The sequence below is a fragment of the Psammomys obesus genome, unplaced genomic scaffold (assembly GCF_907164565.1).
Source record: "Psammomys obesus unplaced genomic scaffold, mPsaObe1.curated_primary_1811, whole genome shotgun sequence".
Taxonomy (NCBI): domain Eukaryota; kingdom Metazoa; phylum Chordata; class Mammalia; order Rodentia; family Muridae; genus Psammomys; species Psammomys obesus.
The window spans coordinates 18,831,142-18,848,261 of record NW_026585644.1 but is presented as its reverse complement, the minus strand read 5'-3'; the positions used below and the strand labels follow the sequence as shown (position 1 = coordinate 18,848,261).

General features: G+C 45.7%; 1 protein-coding gene across 1 annotated transcript in view; it reads left to right on the top strand.

Moving 5' to 3' along the window:
* Positions 1 to 17,120, top strand: part of Mboat2 (membrane bound O-acyltransferase domain containing 2) — a 117,102-nt gene that overhangs the window by 39,957 nt on the left and 60,025 nt on the right. The window contains exons 2-3 of the mRNA XM_055621930.1: positions 2,558 to 2,703; positions 6,713 to 6,790. Coding sequence (XP_055477905.1) covers positions 2,558 to 2,703; positions 6,713 to 6,790 — 224 coding nt within the window. The remainder of the gene's footprint in view (positions 1 to 2,557; positions 2,704 to 6,712; positions 6,791 to 17,120) is intronic.

Sequence of the window (17,120 nt, the reverse complement as noted above, 5' to 3'; positions counted from 1 at the left end):
CCCACACTCGGAGTGCCCATCTCATGGGTCTGCCCTGTACCAGGGATGCCTGTCTCCTTGTGTGGGGAAGGCCCACTCCTCCCCTGCCCTTCCTAAATGTCAGTGCTGCACTCGGATATGCTCGGGGACTGTACCTCGCTGGCTCTTCCCTGCAGGCCATATCCCACTCGTCTTTCCGGGCAGTGAGTGGGAGATGGATGGTTTCACACTGTGGTTTTAGTGACTCCCTCTCAATAGTGAGACAGTTTCCTGATCTATAAAGTGTGCCTCTGGGACTTTTTCTGCTATTCTTGCCACCTTCACCAGTCAAGCTGTGCTACCTAAGTAGAGGTAGAGAGACTCTCACAGGAAGAGAGTGAGCAATTGGGAGAAAGACACTTCTTAGGAGCGGACAGCTGCTGGCCTTGGTACTACTGTCCTGGCCCCTCCCTTGCAGTGACAGTGGCCACAGTCTCTGTACCAGCTCCCTGGGTCTTCTTTTACATATCTCAAGACTGCTTGCTCCCCTGCTTCTGGGGTCCTTTAGCGCTGTAGGGCTCAGGGTCTTATCCAGCACCATCCTGTCTCTCTGTAGCTCTCTTCCAACTGTGTCCACAGCTCTCAGACTCACATTTGCCTCAAGTCTCTAGACCTTTCTGGAGGACCCCTGTGTGGGGTTGTACACTTGGCCCCTGAGCCCCCACAAGCCCCACATGCAGACTTAGTATCCATTTCCCACAGGCTGCTTGTCCCTATGTCCTGGTCTTGACAGGCGTTGTCCTCTTCCACAGATGGCTCTCGCCTTTTCTCATTCTTAGCTGGCCCTGATACCTGTTGCTCTGATTGGCCAGCCTGCCCCAGCCTCTATACTGTCCCTACACACACATGGTCCTGTGCCTTTCAAGGTGGCGCGCGGGGGTGGTGGCATTTCCCAATGCCTTCTTTATTAAAACACCTTCAGACTTTTTGTATTTAATTAAAACAATTTAATAATTTTATTAAATGCCTAAATGTTATACCCGGAGTGCCCATGGCGAGCGAGCTCCCTCATCTCACATGCACCCATGTGCTCCTTAAATTATTTGTTTCCCTTATTGTGCAAAACAGGGCTCTTGTTCCTCAATGTTACAGAAATCTCTCTTGGGCATTTAAAAAAAACACATAGTCTTGTGTACCAAATATTGTGATTGTGCTCAGTGAGGCCTGATCTCAATGTCCTTGATGTGAAAGACCATGATATTAGGACAGGTACTACCGAAAGTCTGTAAAATTTCAGCTTAGAATGCCTCTGTCACAAGCACAACTTCCTTTATGTTGTATGAATATGTGAAGAGGGAAGAGGGTGAGCGCTGAGGAGAGCCAAGCCCCCCTGGGGTTGGGGATACCCTGCTGGCATTGGGAACTACTGTCCTGGCCTACTTGTGTCACTTGCTTTTGACACTCGCCATTCAAGCTTGTTCTTAAAACATTTTCTGTACAGCTTCTAAAAGGCTTGCTAATGTCTGCCAACGTTCCCGTGTATCAGCTTGCTTTTTTTCTGTTATACTCTGGAATAGTAATTAGTGTCAAGAATTGCGATTTTTCTAATGTATTTACTTTGGGCTAATTTTTTGGAAACACAGTTAAAACTGTTTAGGAGAAGCAATCACTAGAATGCTCCAGAAAGATGTTTGCCTTCCATTGAGTGTTTCAGAGAATGGTGGTCTCAGACAGACAGCTGTGCTGGCTGCTCTTCTCACAATGCAAGGCAAGAACCTGCTTGTCTGTGACTGTAGGAAGATGATGTTTTGTAGACAGGCTGTAAGACTCATTTCGTGAGAATGAGCCTCATGAGAGCGAAGGAAAGGGCCTTCCTTAAGCCTTTACATTCCACAGGAGACCCTTGATCTTAGGCCTGTTGGTAGGAAGAGCGCGGCCTCAGGCTTGCCTCTGCCTGTGAGGAGCTTGGCTCTGAGCTCTGGAGGGAGTTTAATACTAGCCCTGCTAGACTCAGGAAAGGTGTGTGATCCTTGCTCAGCACACAGCCAAACGCTCTGTGTCTTACCTGCCGTCATTCACCCTTGTCCTAGTGATGCTTAGACCACAGCAGCTCCATTGTGCTCCCTGGATAGTCCCGTGTCCCCATCCCACTGAATCTGTAGCCCTGAGCCTTGGGGACTTGGAGGAGCTGGACCCTGCCCCCGAGCATTGTGGGTCCCTGGGAGCTATGCTTTTCTCCCAGTGAAGACCTGAGTCATCTAAAAGATTGCTCTGTCCCTTTACCCACAGAGCGCTCTGTGTGCCCACTGTTGTCCTCTTCTTCCAGGTATCCTGCCACACCTGCCCTCACCTTTGCACACCTATCTCCTACCAGGTGCACTGCAGGAAATGTATATTGACCTCACCTTTACTTGAAGCTCCTCCCTGGAAAATGCCCCATTTATTGGTTTGAGGGGTTTTGTTTGTTTTCTTTTGCTTTTGTAAACTAGAAAAAAAATCAATTTTATGTTAACTGTGGTATTTTTGTCCTTAGAATTTAAATGTGACATTGGAGGATTCCAGTCTATTGCTAACACAAAGTTTTAATTTTTCTTTACAGGTCAACTTTGTAGTGTGCCAACTCTTTGCCTTGTTAGCAGCCGTTTGGTTTCGAACTTATCTACATTCAAGCAAAACTAGCTCTTTTATCAGACACATAGTTGCTACCCTTTTGGGCCTTTATCTTGCATTTTTTTGCTTTGGATGGTAAGTAATTCTTTTGATCATGTTTAAATGAACACTGTTAGGTGTATGTGAGAATTGAGTGTGTAGAGGAATGCATTATAAAGGGTTTTGTTCTGAAATATACTTACAAATATGCTTACAAAGTTTTCTGTCAAGGCTAACTGTCAAAATCTTTACCTTCAGTCGAGAAACAATGGATTGGGAATGGGATCTCTTGATTTTTGTCTTAGAGAAGATTTACTTTTTGTAAGTTACGAACAGGGGCACGAAAAGGATGTATAAAAACAGTCTGTTGTTAAGTAGTTCTTTTCACTCATCTTGTAAATATTTTATGCCAAGACAACCAGTAAATCACTGTGGTGTTTGTTCCTTTGGGTTATCTCTGTGCTGTCGGCTCTGAAGAGTCTGGGAGTCCATTTGACTGACTCTTCTACCATTAGCATGAGAGACTTTTGTTTGTTTTTAGTAGAGAAAAATTGCTACGAGAGAAAAATTTTTACTCAGGATCCTTTAAACGCGTGTGTGTGTAGTGTTAGCCCCAGTCTTCCTCACTAGGCTAGCCTGTATATGTGTGTGCATGGTAGGTTAGTTCTAGCCTTCCTCAGTGGGCTAGCCCGAGAGCTTACACTTCCTGTAAGCTCTGCTTGTGCTGCTTCTTGTGTCTGACAGGAAAGCAGGGCAGCAAGGCACCCAGTCACTTTTGGCAAGGCAGCAGAGCCTCTGTGTGGATGAGCTTCTCGGTGACTTGCAACTTTTCGTCTTTGGTGCCCACCATGCATAGCTGGGGACTCCAGGCTTGCTCCTCCCAGGCACCTGTCTGAGCTGAGCAGGCTGTGAGAGAGTTGGATGTGTCCTCACTCACCTGTGCTTGAATGGTTTTCACGGTGGCCTGGGCGGCCAGTGCCTCTCTTAGCCTAGCTTGTCTCCCGGTGTTTGTATTTTAATCTTTACAGGGGCTGCAGTACCTACTGTTTCTTAATTTGCCCTTTGCCTCCAGCAACTGCAAATGTTTCCTAGGACCTCACGAACAATCAACTAAGAATAATTTTTCGACGTATAAATAAATCCACTGAGAATAATTTATTCCATCTCCACCATATTGCCCCTGGCTGCCTGGATAATAGGTCTTGGTGCTGTACTGCCTGGGGTGCCTGTACATAGTGTTGTGATTTCGCCATTGTCGTAAGATCCAAGCATATGAGCCTTTTGCTTCTTGGATGACATCGATCAAGTTCATATCATCAGTTTTCTCAAGTTTCTGTTTTGATTCGGAGGAGGTGGTGGATGTCTTTAAACATCACTGGACCTTCCCAGCATAGAATAATGTGACAGACTGTAATATGCTCACTACCCAGCTTCAACAGTCATTAACGTCCCACCCTTCTTCTTTTATGGTTTCCCTACTTTCTAGAGTGTCTGGAAGTGTATCTCAGTGTGTTCATTCACAATAGCTAAGTATCTCGTATGTGTGTGTGTGTAGCACGTTTTCACGAGGGTTGGAGAACAGTTCTAGCTCTAGGGGCGTCCTTCCCTTTGTGCTCTGTGGAAAAGCAGATGCGTTCAGTTCAATGGGCGGGGGGGGGGGGGGGGGGGGGGGGGTGGGGGGGGCGGAGCCTGAAGCAGTCCTTTGCCCAGGAGTTTCACTGTGTTAAGTCTTCTTAGATACAGTATAACAGTCTCCCAGTTACCAGGCTTTACCTCAAGGTTGAGTTGTCAAGTTTCAAGTTACATATGGTAGCAAGATATTTATTTACTTAATTTGGGTTCTTTATTCTTAAAGGAGACACTTAAAAAAATTCTTTCCTTTGATTAAGAGGGGGAGAACACGTTAACTTTTTAAAAATGTTATTTCACTTTATTTTATGTGCATTAGTGTGAAGTTGTCAGTTCCCTTTAAATGGCTTTACAGACAGTTGTGAGCTGCCATGTGGATGCTGGGAATTGAACTCCCATCCTTTGGAAGAGCAGACAGTGCTCTTAACCATTGAGCCCCATATCTCCAGCCCCACAAGTTAATTTTTTGTTAGCCAGAATTACTTAATGGTAAATATTCTGGTTTATTATTTAGCTTTGTATTTGTTAGTCTCCCCCCCAATTCCTCTAGAGGCAGTCCTACCACTGATTTTTACAACTTCCCTTTGGAGGACATGTTTGCTCTGTAAATATTATTGCTTACTTCGCCTACTTCCCCACCCCCTTTTCCTTAGTGCCTACAAGCACTTCTTTTTCCAGATAGTACTGAATTTGCTCCTTACTTCTGTGCTTCTATCTAGACCCACACCAGAGTTTCCATGTGTTACTTTATAATCACCCACACCTGAAGTGGCTAGAGTTTGCTTCCTGTGTGGGTGGTACTTCTGAGGGGCAGCTCAGTGAGGGGCAGTGTGAGGAATTTCCTTGGTGTGGCAACTGATGAGAGCAGGCACCTGCTGTGTTTGTGGCCTCCACAGAACAGATGAATTGAGAGCAGGTCGGCATCGCTAAGCCTGACTTACCACAGCAGCAAACACTAGCTTGGCAGGTAGTTGCCTAAATGTTACTCCACTCTCCAAAGGCAGCCAAGCGTGCCAGGAGCGGGAGCCTGAAGACTGCCAGGCCACCCGGGTGATGTTGGGGGAGTAAACCTGTTGGCTTCAAAGTCTTTGTAACCCTAGGAAACTTACCTAGAAAAGGAAACACTTTCCTCAGACATGCTCCTCCACCTTGTTGAAGACACTTGTAAGTATTAAAAGTCCTGAAGAGTGCCCAGCCATCCCCAACAACATTCCTTAAGGTCTGCTAGTTAGCTGCTGCTGTTAATGAACAGGTCGATGGCATTTCGATTCAGTATTTTAAAGTTTCATCCTATTCTCCTTTTTTTCTTGTGTATGTTTCCCTGTCTCCTCCTTCCTCTGAGTGAAGGAATACTCCAGGTCATAGTTGTCTTTCTGGATGTGTGTATGTGGTGTGTGTACCTGTGTGTGGGTGGAATGTGTGTGTGTAGAGATACAGACTTCCTGTTTTATCTTCTACGGCCTGTCTTGGGACTTACGCCTTATTTGTACATATCTATAGAAAAATGTGCAAGCATTTTTCCATAGTCATGCTATCTGATAGTCTATGAATAAGTTAAAAAGAATTTTTAACCATATGTTAAGATTCTTATTAATTTGTACATAGCAATTGCAAAAGTTTACTAAAAGTTGTGCCATCCAAAAGGGAAGTTGAAAGAGGACAAGTGTGTGTGTGTGTGTGTGTGTGTGTGTGTGTGTGTGTGTGTGTCTGTGATGTGTGATCTCAGGGACGGTTTGGGTTGAGGTTAGTCCCAGAGATCCGTATCATAGTTTGCCTGAAATTCTTGAAGCAAATAGATACATTGGTTTTGTCATTAAATGGCTGGCTTCTCTATTCGGATATTAGAAAGGGCTGTCATGCAAACCAGCATGCTTTGCAAACACATCATAGCGCATTACTGTATTTTCAGAAGGAAGTTCATTTGACTCAAGCAAGCCACTGTTCTTTGAGAATAGATTTGGGTGCCTTTTAGGAACTTTTTTTTTGGGGGGGGATGCCACTGTTAAAAGGGTAAACACAATGATGTAGAAGGCTGGAACTGGGGAAGTTTGGGGAAGTAGCAGGCCTTCTGCCACGACTCTTCTGAAAATCGTGTTCATCACTCCCTTGAAAAAGACTGTTTTTCGGCCTATGAAAAAGGTGGCAACCCTCCATCCACATGGCCCCACGCTGCTTTCCTGCAATTAGGTTATGTGGAGGCTGGGGCATTGAGCTGGTCTTATAGGGATTCATTTTCTTTGTCCAGTGCCTTTGGCCTGAGGCATGGGGCTCCCTGTTTAGGTATTTGAAGAATATTATTTGTGCTTGGGAAGGTTTAGTCATTTTTGCACATGTATGCGTGCGTGCGTGTGTGTGTGTGTGTGTGTGTGTGTGTGTGTGTGTGTGGCCATGTTCTAGGATACACTTGTGCTTTTCCACCTGTAGCATTTGAACGTGATGTTTGTAGCTGCCTCTAACACATTCTTCCTTTTTATAGGTATGCCTTACACTTCCTTGTACAAAGTGGGATTTCCTACTGCATCATGGTCACAGCAGGAGTGGAGAGCATGCACCAGTGAGTATTGAGCACGCTCACACAGAAAGCACCTTTCCCTTGAATAGAAGAAGTCACAGTAGAGCCGTATTTGTTACACCACAGTACTCCCGGCACGAGGATTTCATAAGGAAGTGACAAAACATAAAATCTTGTTGTTCGTCCCTCTCCTGTCTATGCAAGTCAGTTCCCGATCTCAGCCCTGACACTTAAGGATGGGAGGTTCTTTGACATGAAGGACCTGCACCATGGGAAATTCGGCAGCACCCCTGGCTCCTATGCTAGGAGAACCCTGAGCTGTGACAAAAACCACTGTTTCCAGATACACCTTTGAGGGCAGGATTGCCACTGTTTAACAGCTGCTGGCTCGGTCTATAGGTGATTAGCAGTAGAGAACAGAGCTAAAGTAAGACAGAGATTTTGAAGGTAAATTTAGGACTGAGTAACCAATGGGAAGGAAACAATATCCCTGTTCCTGGCTTGCACACAAAAGTATAGGCAGTTTCCCAAGGTAGACACTGAAGGTAGAGACCACACTGAGGGGTAGCTAGACCCTTAAAACTGTGTTTGGTGTGCAGTAAACATTTACTGAGAATTGACGGAGTCAGTGAATGTTGGCTTTAGCAGCTGTGAGATACGAGGCAGCAGCTGAATAGCTAGGTAAGCAGGGTTAGGTGGCTGGGCTGGAAACGTTATGTAAAAAGTGCTTGATTGAAAACCCAAGGACAGAGTCCACCTGCAGACCCTGCTAGTGACGTGTGACTTACACCGTATGTGCTAGATTTCTGAATTCCCAGGACATCTGATTTTATTTCGTGTAGTCCATGTTTGCCTCAATTGGTCATCCCTTCTGTTGTAATATGCTGTTGGTCGATTAGTCAGGCTTCTCTAGCATAGGAGCCACAGTGTATAGTATACAAGAGGATTTGTTAGAATGGTTCACACAGTCTGAGGCTACATAGTCCACCAGTGGCCATCTACACACTGAAGCACCCAAGAACCTAGTAGTTGCTTAGTTCAGATAGGAGGAGGCTTCAGAGCAGAAGTGACCAATGCTGTGGCCCAGCCTGAGGCTGAAGGCCTGAAGGCCTCCTGGAGAGCCGTGGTGTGAATCTACACTGACGCTCAGGAGTATGATGCCTGCAGATGATAGCAGCGGCTACGGACCACCCACTCAGGAAGATCTGAGCTCCGGTCTCCTTGGCTGGTTTCCTCTGCATTTTTTTGTTGGCAAGTTGGCCAGCCTGTTGGATGGTGTCGTCCTCATTCAGGGCAGGTCCCTTCTGATTTGCTGTTCCACATGCCAGTTTTTGGAAATGCCCCGACAGACTTACCTAGATGTGTGCTCCATGAATCTCCTAGAAGAATCCCCTCAGTTCAGTCGAATTTACAGGATGAACCTTCAGATGTTATCTTCATGTCCTTACACAGCCTGGGCTGGCTTCCCTCTTCCTTCTATGAACTAACACTTAAAAAAGTACACGTTTAGTTTTAATTTTGAGAAGAGGAAAAGGAACATTTTGATAATGTTTTGGGTGAAGCAATCATTGTATCATTACAGCCTTATTTTAAAGTTTTTAAAAGATAATTTTAATTATGTGTATGTGCGAATGGCTACTTGTCTGGATGTGTACCCTGTGTAAGCAGTGCCGCTGAGCCCAGAAGAGGGCATCGGATTCTGTAGAACTGGTGTTATAGCCATCTGGATGCTGGGAACCCAACCTGGATCCTCTGCCAGAACAGACTCTACTGAGGCATCTCTCTGCCCCATCAGCCCTATTTGTAGGGTAACAGGTTCAGCTGACACTTCATAACTGATGAAGAACAGTTGAGTTTCTGACCTGGCTAGTAGGAGGAAAAGCAGATTAAATTGCTGAAAACAAAGGCCTAGGCTTCTGCCACCTAAAGTAAGAGTGGTAGACTTTGGTGTTGGAAAGATAGTCAATTCGTATCTTTGAGAGAAAAAAAAATTAGTCCTTTTCCTGAAAAGCAAGAGTAGTCTGTGGAGTCAACGTGTTAGAACTTCGGACTCACTGTATAGGATGGTAGGTAGTTTGTTTGTTAGTTTATTGGTTTTTTTTTTTTTTTTTTTCCGAGATAGGAGTTCTCTGTGTAGCCTTGGCTATCCTGGAACTCACTCTGTAGATCTACCTGCCTCTACCTCCTGAGTGCTGGGATTAAAGGCATGCACCACTGCACTCCGCCCTCGCTCTGTTAGTTTATACTCATTAAAATGAAAATGCATGTTTTTAGCCCATTGCTCACGCTGTGGCAGGAAGGTTTGAACTTGAGGTCATCTTGGACTACCTAAGAATGTCATAAAAACAAAATCAATAAACCAGTAGCACTAAAACCCAGATAGTAACAGTAACAATAAAAATAATAATAAGTATTCATTCAATCTCAGGGGTCAGCCCTAAACATGTGTACATACGAGCAGCACTAAATGGACCCAGTAGGGTGTGTGTTTATGTCCTGGATTGAGAGGGAGGGAGCAGGGTTAGAGAGGGAGAGGGAGGAGTGAAGGTGGTGGAAACTCAGTATTCATACATGGGATTCTTAAGCAGTCATTGAAATACTAAAACTGAGAACTTTGGTTGTAGTAGCTGCATTTAGGTGCCTGGGAGCCACATGTCTGGCATGCTCAGTGGTGATTTTGGCCTGTGCAAATAGAGATCATTCCTGCCATTGCAGACAATTCTGGACAGCCCTGCAGCAGCGATGTGCAGCTGTGTAGTGCCACCTTCCATCCTAACTTCTCAGGGAGTCTGTGCTCCCTCTCCGTGTGCTCAGATGGGCACCAGAACTCAGTGGTGGGGTCTGACCATGCTCACAGAGTGAGCATCTTGGCCTTTCGAATCATTGGTGTTAAAAACAAATAGTGGTGTATGAAAATGTGTGTTTTGGTCTCCTTTTTAGGTTTCTTCTAGTTCAGTTCACACATGCAGGACTTTCTTTCTTTCTTTCTTTCTTTCTTTCTTTCTTTCTTTCTTTCTTCTAACATATATTCCTTCTTTTCAGTGTGCTTTTACATGATTCGGATATTTATTTGAAGAACTGGAGTTTAGATCCTTAACAATGAAAGCTTTTTGCTTTTCTGAGTGCGTAACAGTTTTGTGAGTTTTATGAGATAATCATTATATAATTGGTCCACTTTATGTAACATTACCACATTAGGTAAAATATTTAATGTACTATAAACTTGATTTCTATAGCTCTCCTTGTGAAACATTCATATGTGCTGCATCATTCAGATTCATATCTAGATAATTTATCATTAGAACTTAATCCAGGGTTTAGAGGGATAGATCAAAAAATCATTGGTTAATAGCACTTATTTTATCTGGGTGTGCCAGCATTTGGGAGGCGGAGGCAGGTGGATCTTTGTGAGTTTGAGGCCAGCCTGGCCTACAGACTGAGTTCCAGGTCAGCCAAGTAGACTTTGTCTCAAAAACAAATAACAAAATAACAACAACAAAGCAAAACCAAAGAGCACTTTTGTGGAAGATTCGTTCAATTCCCAACACCCATGTGGTGGCTCACAACCACCTGTGACTCCAGTTCTAGGAAATCCCATGCCCTTTTCTGACCTTGGGCACCAGACATTCAGGTGATGTATTGCACTCATGCAGCCAAAACATTAGTGCACATAAAGAAGTCTAAAACACAAAACAAAATTCAGTCTATTCTGGAATTCAGTGTTTTTTCTAGTTAGTGTTTTCATGTAGGCTTTGGAAGTTGGGGGAGGGGGTTAGGTGATGGGCACCAAGGAGAGTGTTTAGAAGCAGAGCAGCCTACATGTCTTACCAGAAGGTCTGGGCTGCTAGGACAAAATGCTAGAAGCCGGTAAAACAGAACTGATAAAACAGCAGAAACTTATTTCTTGAAATTCTAGAGGTTGGACAGTCCAAGATCGGTGTCAGCAGACTTAGGGTGTCTGTCCAGAGCTGCTTCCTGCTTCATACTCAGCCTTGTCTTCTGTGTGTGTGACCTTGAGATCACAGGTGCAATGGTTCGTGCCCTTGGTCTCTTCTGTGAGGCCTCCTCCATACCTGTGTATGAGGCTCCTGTATGACATAGTCACGCCCAGAGCCCTACCTCCAGATGTCCTCATGTGGACATTACATGTCCTCACGGGCTCTGAGGGACACTAACATTTTCCAGCACTGTGTATTAGGATATTAACTCCCCTAGTTAATATAAGGATAGCTGGGCTTGTGCTGGGTTCATCCAGCATTTTCCAAAGCAGGATTTGGCAAACTATCTCTATAATGAACCATATGGTGAACTTTAGGGCTTGCGATATAGCCTTTGTCACAGCGATTGTACCCTCTGTTCTCAGGGTACAGAAGCAACGGGAGTGTGGTTGAGTGCCACTAAAACTGCACTTACCAAGACAGTAGTGGGCTAGACTCAGCAAAACCATTCAGTAAGGAAATTCTTGTCCCAGGCTGCTGTAGCACTGTGGAGATGGCGTGTGTTCAGTAAGTATCCACTGAAGGAAGGACTGCAGGCATGGCCGAGTAGATGGTAGAGCAGTCTGTCTTCTTCCTGAGAGCAGACCCTGTCCACGTGACCTCCTAGCCCTGCCATCCAGAAACAGCTGGTGCCTCTTGGAGAGTCACTGGGCTACATGTCAGCCCTGCCCTGCAGGATTCCTGCCTTAGCCTCTGCGTGTCCTCTGCCACCCCCTCCTTTGAGCAGAGCTACTCCCTTGATTGCACGCGTGGAGCATCTGCTGCTGCGCTCTAGTTTCTTTCTCTTTCCCAGGAAGAGAACAGGGCTGGGGGCAAGGAAAGGGTGCTGGGGTAAGGAAAGGGTGCTGGGGTAAGGAAAGGGATCCTGGGAGCCTCTTCACCTGGGTCATGCAAGAGGGAAGGATGAGATCAGGGCTTTGGCATGCCCATGTAGGTTTAGGAAGGCTTTTTTTTTTTTTTTCCTACAGAAGGAAACACAGCGTGGGTGGGTCCCGTGGTATTCTGATGTGCTTTTCTAATGTGCTAAATAAGTTTTTGTGGATGGCTGTGGGAACCAGAGTCCCCTTCTTGTATTATGTAAAAAAAAAAAAAAAAAAGTTCTGTGGTGAAAGACAGTTTCAAAACTTTGCAAAACAATACAAGAGAATGTAGAAATGCAGACTAAAATGGAAATGTGGAAAGGGTGCTGGTCTTGAGAAGTTAAGCTAAAATATTTCCCTTGTAAGTTGGCAAGTAATTGTCAACAAAATCAGTGACCCAGAGATTAAAATGTGAAAGATGTGAACATCCAAAGTGAGGTCACAAGCATGTAATGTCTCCATGCTCTGTGGGTTTGTGGTTGCTACTGTTGTTTTGCTGTGACCGCAGGATCTTACAGAAGCAGCTGAAGGTAGACTTTATTTTGGCCCACAGACTTGGAGGGTTTCAGAGCATCATAATGGGACAGGGCCTGGTGGTGGGAGCATGAAGCAGAGAGTATTCACAATCAAAGGAGGTTGGGAAGCTCCGGAAGGTCAGTGCTGTGACCTCAAAGTCCTTCCCTTTGTAACATACTTCTGGTAGGTAGGCGTCCCCCCTAAAGATTCCAGAGTCTGCCTAACCAGGACGACACCTGGAGTAAAGGATGTTAACACCTGGAAGCAGCATTTAAACTTGTAGAGAAAATGATTTCAGAGGCTACCCTAACCTAAGCTACAGTCTCACTGATTTTTCTCTGCTGTCCACTGCTGTCATGGCTGAGCCTCCCCTGAGTATTTTTCTATCATGTCTACCACTGTGAGCTCCAGTTCACATTGGGTTTCCCCAGAATGTGAACTCTTTCATAGAATAGCTTGCATTTCTCCTGTGCTTGAGCATGCAGCTAAGAAAACTCACTGAGGGAAATGATGTGTTCCGTTCCGTCCTGCTGAGTGGACTTTTTCAGCTCTTGGTTTTGAGTGTGTTTTTGTCGGGGTTGGGTTGGGTACTGGTTGGGTGTGAGACCTCTAGGCAGGTTGTAGTGCCTCCCACTTGAGCCTTGTTTGGTGAGGTCAGGTGCCTGTGTGCAGTGGAGTGTTCCCTGCCCAGCTGCTTGCCTAACCTTTCTATCCTGGGTTGTTCGTAAAGCAGTGATGGCAAGGAGGGGTGGTGTGAGGGAGACAGCAGTTTTAGCTGATAGGCCCCATGTCGCAAGTGTGGGTAGTCCAAGGGTCCACTTTGATGTGCCATCTGCCACTGCTGTTGAGACTCTTAAGTGTGGATTCCAAGATAAAGAACGTTATCTGAATTACACTAACTGTGTTCGCAGTGAGCTGCCATCTCCGAGCTGCCATCTGGTAGGCAGAAGCCTCAAGCCATTTGAAAATGTGTCCTCATGAAGCTAATTAGCAGTGGTTAGTGGCTCAGCAGCGACTCTGTAGGGAAAACATCCACTTCTCTGAGGGTAATCCTGGGATCCTCTGAGAGACTATACCATGTGGCAGGAAGGGAGTGCGCCTCACTTCTGGTTTTCTTCGTGTTCCCTGTGGACCGCAATCAAAAGCCTTTCACTGTTCCACGGAAAGTGCAGGCTCTTTGGGGCTCGCTGGTGCTGACTAACTGCTGTGCTTCAGTGAGGAAGTGCCTCTCCAGTTGGTTTTTATGCTCCCCTCCTGTGTCATGTTGCCACAGTCGCTGTATATCAGGCACTGCGCTGAGTGCAGCACTGTCTCCCACTAGTGACAGCCCTCATGTGGGTGTGGCTTACCCGTCCCGCCAACATACCTTTCTGGTCTTGAAAATAATAATCATATTATTACTTACAAAGGAGGTGGTTCTAGTAACTAAAATGAGACTGTTGCTTGTTAGTGAACTATAAGGATTTGTCTTTGAGCTTTGGGTAGTCCAGAAACGAATGGCTCGTTTGCCCCAAGATTCTAATCCTTGTCTGAATATTACAGAAAAGGGAAAAAAATTAAGAGCTCATGTAAGCTTCGTAGTGGATGATGACAGTCAGTCCTGTTATTTGTTTTGATGCCTTGCGGTTTGGATAAAACTGGTGTCTTAGGTCAACTTCACAAAAGCTACAGCCACTGTGAGGAGGGAGCCTCAATTGAGGAGAGGCCTCCATAAGATCCAGCTGTGACATTTTCTTAATCAGTGACTGATGGCAGAGGGCCCTGCCAACCCTGGGCTGGTGGTCCTGGATTCTATAAGAAAGCAGGCTGAACAAGCCAGTAAGCAGTACCTCTCCATGGCCTCTACATCAGCTCCTGCCTCCAGGTCCCTACCCTGCTTGAGTGCCTGCCCTGACTTCTTTCGAGGGTGAACAGAGGTGTGGAAACAGTAATCAAATAAACACTTTCCTCTCCAGCTTGCTTCTGGTCATGGTGTTTCATCAAATCACAGCAATAGAAACCCTAAGACAGCTGGGGTTTGTGTTAGTAAGTTTGTTGGGGAAAATAAGCATGGTTTCTGGGGTATCATTTTCTTTTGAGTTTTAGGTAAGAACTACAATCATTTGGGGGTCTGTGGCTACTAGACGGCCCAACCCCTCAGTGGTGTGGAGCATCTTGTCTTCCCGACAGGTGTGGAATTTCTAGTCCCTGAGCAGGGGATGGATCGAACAGGAAGAGCCTCTGGACTGTGGCTTGGAACTTGAGCATCACGTCATTGAGGGCTTTGCTGTTTTTAAATACCTTTTGCATCTACCTTTTGGGATAGTACTGTGTAGGTGATAGAGGTGAGGAAACAGAAGAGGTCGGGTGAAATCAGTCCCTTGAACAAGGTCACAGAACACACAACAGCCTGTGGGAGAGGTCTCAGCGGTGGGGCTTAAGGGGGATGCTGAGGCAGATTGCTCAGGGTTTGGAGTTTACTAGATTAACGCCATGAGCAGACACACAGGTAGAGCAGAGCATGGAGGGGCTCTGAGGAACACCAGTGTGTCAGGAGCTCCGAGGAGAGGACAGCAGTGCCCCCGTGGCAAGGCGCAAGCTGGCAGCCATGTTATTTGACACCCAGACGGGAGGCAGGGAGTGGGGTGGGGAGCTGGATGTGTGGACAGCAGTACCCACTTGATTGTAAACTCACTTCCCCAGGTGAGAGACCCTGACACTGGGAAATTCACATGTGTCTCAGTGGGTGCCTCTCAGCGGCTGAGAGGGAAGGGGGTGCTGCAGATGTTGTGGCAGCTGGATTCTAACATTACATTCCTACAATGTGGATGTCTCTGAAAGTCGTCCATGTTGCTGGCAGTTGTTAATTTGTTTACTGGAGTCTTTAAAGAGGTTCCTCCCCCCCATTTAAAAAAAAGATTTTTATTTGCTTACCTCCTAGCATAAACTTCCAGATACCCTTGAGATACCGTGTGTGACTTTTTTTTAGTATCTGGAGCCCTCTAAAAAGGCTTAACTTTAACTAAATGCTTGAGCAGCAGTGATCTGCAGTTGTAGACGCCATGGTTGACTATTGAGATTGTAATAAATGTAGCCTTCAAAGTAGCACATTAAAGTTAGTGTACTAAAAATATAATTTTAAAACAAATCTGAATAGGAACAAAAACAGTGACTTTATTATTGCCAGCTTGTCCCACTCTCCATACTTGAGCATGTATGGAAGGAAGGGTAAAGGATAACAGGAGGAATTTAATGACCTAAAAACCTGCCTGGCATTTAGGTGAAAGGGTATTGGAAGGGTGAGCATCCACTTCCCGAGATGAGAGCCCCGCAGTTGTTTAAATGTAATGAGGGGCGGGGAAGGAGATGGGATGGCTTATCTTTTCCTGACCTTGAAATTGGCCCCAGGCGGTGCTGAGCCTGAGCAGTCCCTGCTGTAGGAAGGAGATAAGGGAAGTCCAAACTGGAACTGGCTCCTCTGCCTTTCTGAGTTCTTTGTACTCTTGTCCTCTATTCATACATTGGAAACAATTTCCTTTTGCAACACCTAAGATTAGCAGTGACTAGTCTATAGAAAGTAAGGCTCCACCTGCCTTACAGCTCTCTGAGACATCAGAGCTTTAAACTGCATACAAGCAGGTTTAAATTACATGTTCTTTTTCAGAGCTGCTTACATGGTGAAGCACAAAATATCAGTTCTGCAGAATTACTGTGACTGGGTTATTGGCTTTTGGCTCAGGAGGCTGAAGGATTCCAGTTTTCCTTGGGAAACTGGAGGAAAGATGAGGAATGATTGACTAAAAATACTGTACAAAGACAGAAGCATGTTGTCTTTTTTTCTTTCCCTCTTTGTTCTTTTTAAAAATTTCAAGTGATCCAAGCGATTGTTCTTAGAACCAGTCTCTGGTGTCTTTAATTTTGACATCTTCTACTGGCATGAACATGGGCACACGTGCACACATCAACCAAAAGAGAAAGATACTAAGGTGCAGAACAAGATAATTCTTGAGGAACGAAGGAAGAAGGGAAGAATAACTGGGAACGTGGTCTCTGGCGGGACTTCCTGCGTAAAGAGCCTCTGCTGCCTCACGCCATCAGCACCACTAGGACTCACCTTTGCTTTCTAATCTCTTCTGCTGTTCTCCTCCAAGACTCAAGCTAGGAAACAGAAATAAACCCTTCCTGCTCCCACATCACAGAACTTTGGCCTCACTCTCTTCTTGGACATTTCTATGGCATTTGAGAGAGTACCCAGCACGCGGAACGGCTCCAGAAAATGGCAGTGATCATTAGCTATTGGTCCCTTCCTCCTGACTTGTTGGGCCACCCTTGCTCTTCTTTTGTTCTTCTGTCTGCCCTCTCTTGTTATTTCTGTCAGCTGGTCCCCAGCCCTGCCCTGTCCTGTGCCCTACTGTCCAGGTGATCTTTCTAAATGTCTGTCTCATCACTCCTCTCTTTTGCTTCAAACTCTGAATTGGCAGCTGTGCAGTGGCTTTGTGCCTACCCTGCCTGCTGGTCCACTCTCAGTTCATAGCACTGGCTCCTTAGGGGCTGCCAGGCCAGCCATAATGAGCCATTTGTAGTTGTATACACACCCCCTACTGTTCCACACTCTGCTCCTTTGTGTTTGCTGGGAACCCCGCCCCCACGTGAATTCCTGTGGTCCTTTCCCAGCCCTGTCTCTCTGACCCTGGTGAGCCCTTTCCCTTCTCTAGTGGAGTGAGTTACTGCTACTCTGCACAGCTGGCAAGCTGTGTGTGTTACGCTGCAGAAGCATACTTGCTCTCAGTGAAGTCTCTGCCAGCCTTCTTGGTTGATATGTCAGACTGCCCAGGTCACCTCGCTTCTTTAACCTCAGTTTCCTCATTACAAGGTTAGGAGCAATAGAGATAACTCTTTTACGATTGTACTGAGAATTTAAGGGGACCCCAAAATTAGTCATGGTTGTCTAGAGGAACATAGCTGGTAGATAGATAGATAGATAGATAGATAGATAGATAGATAGATAGATAGATAGAT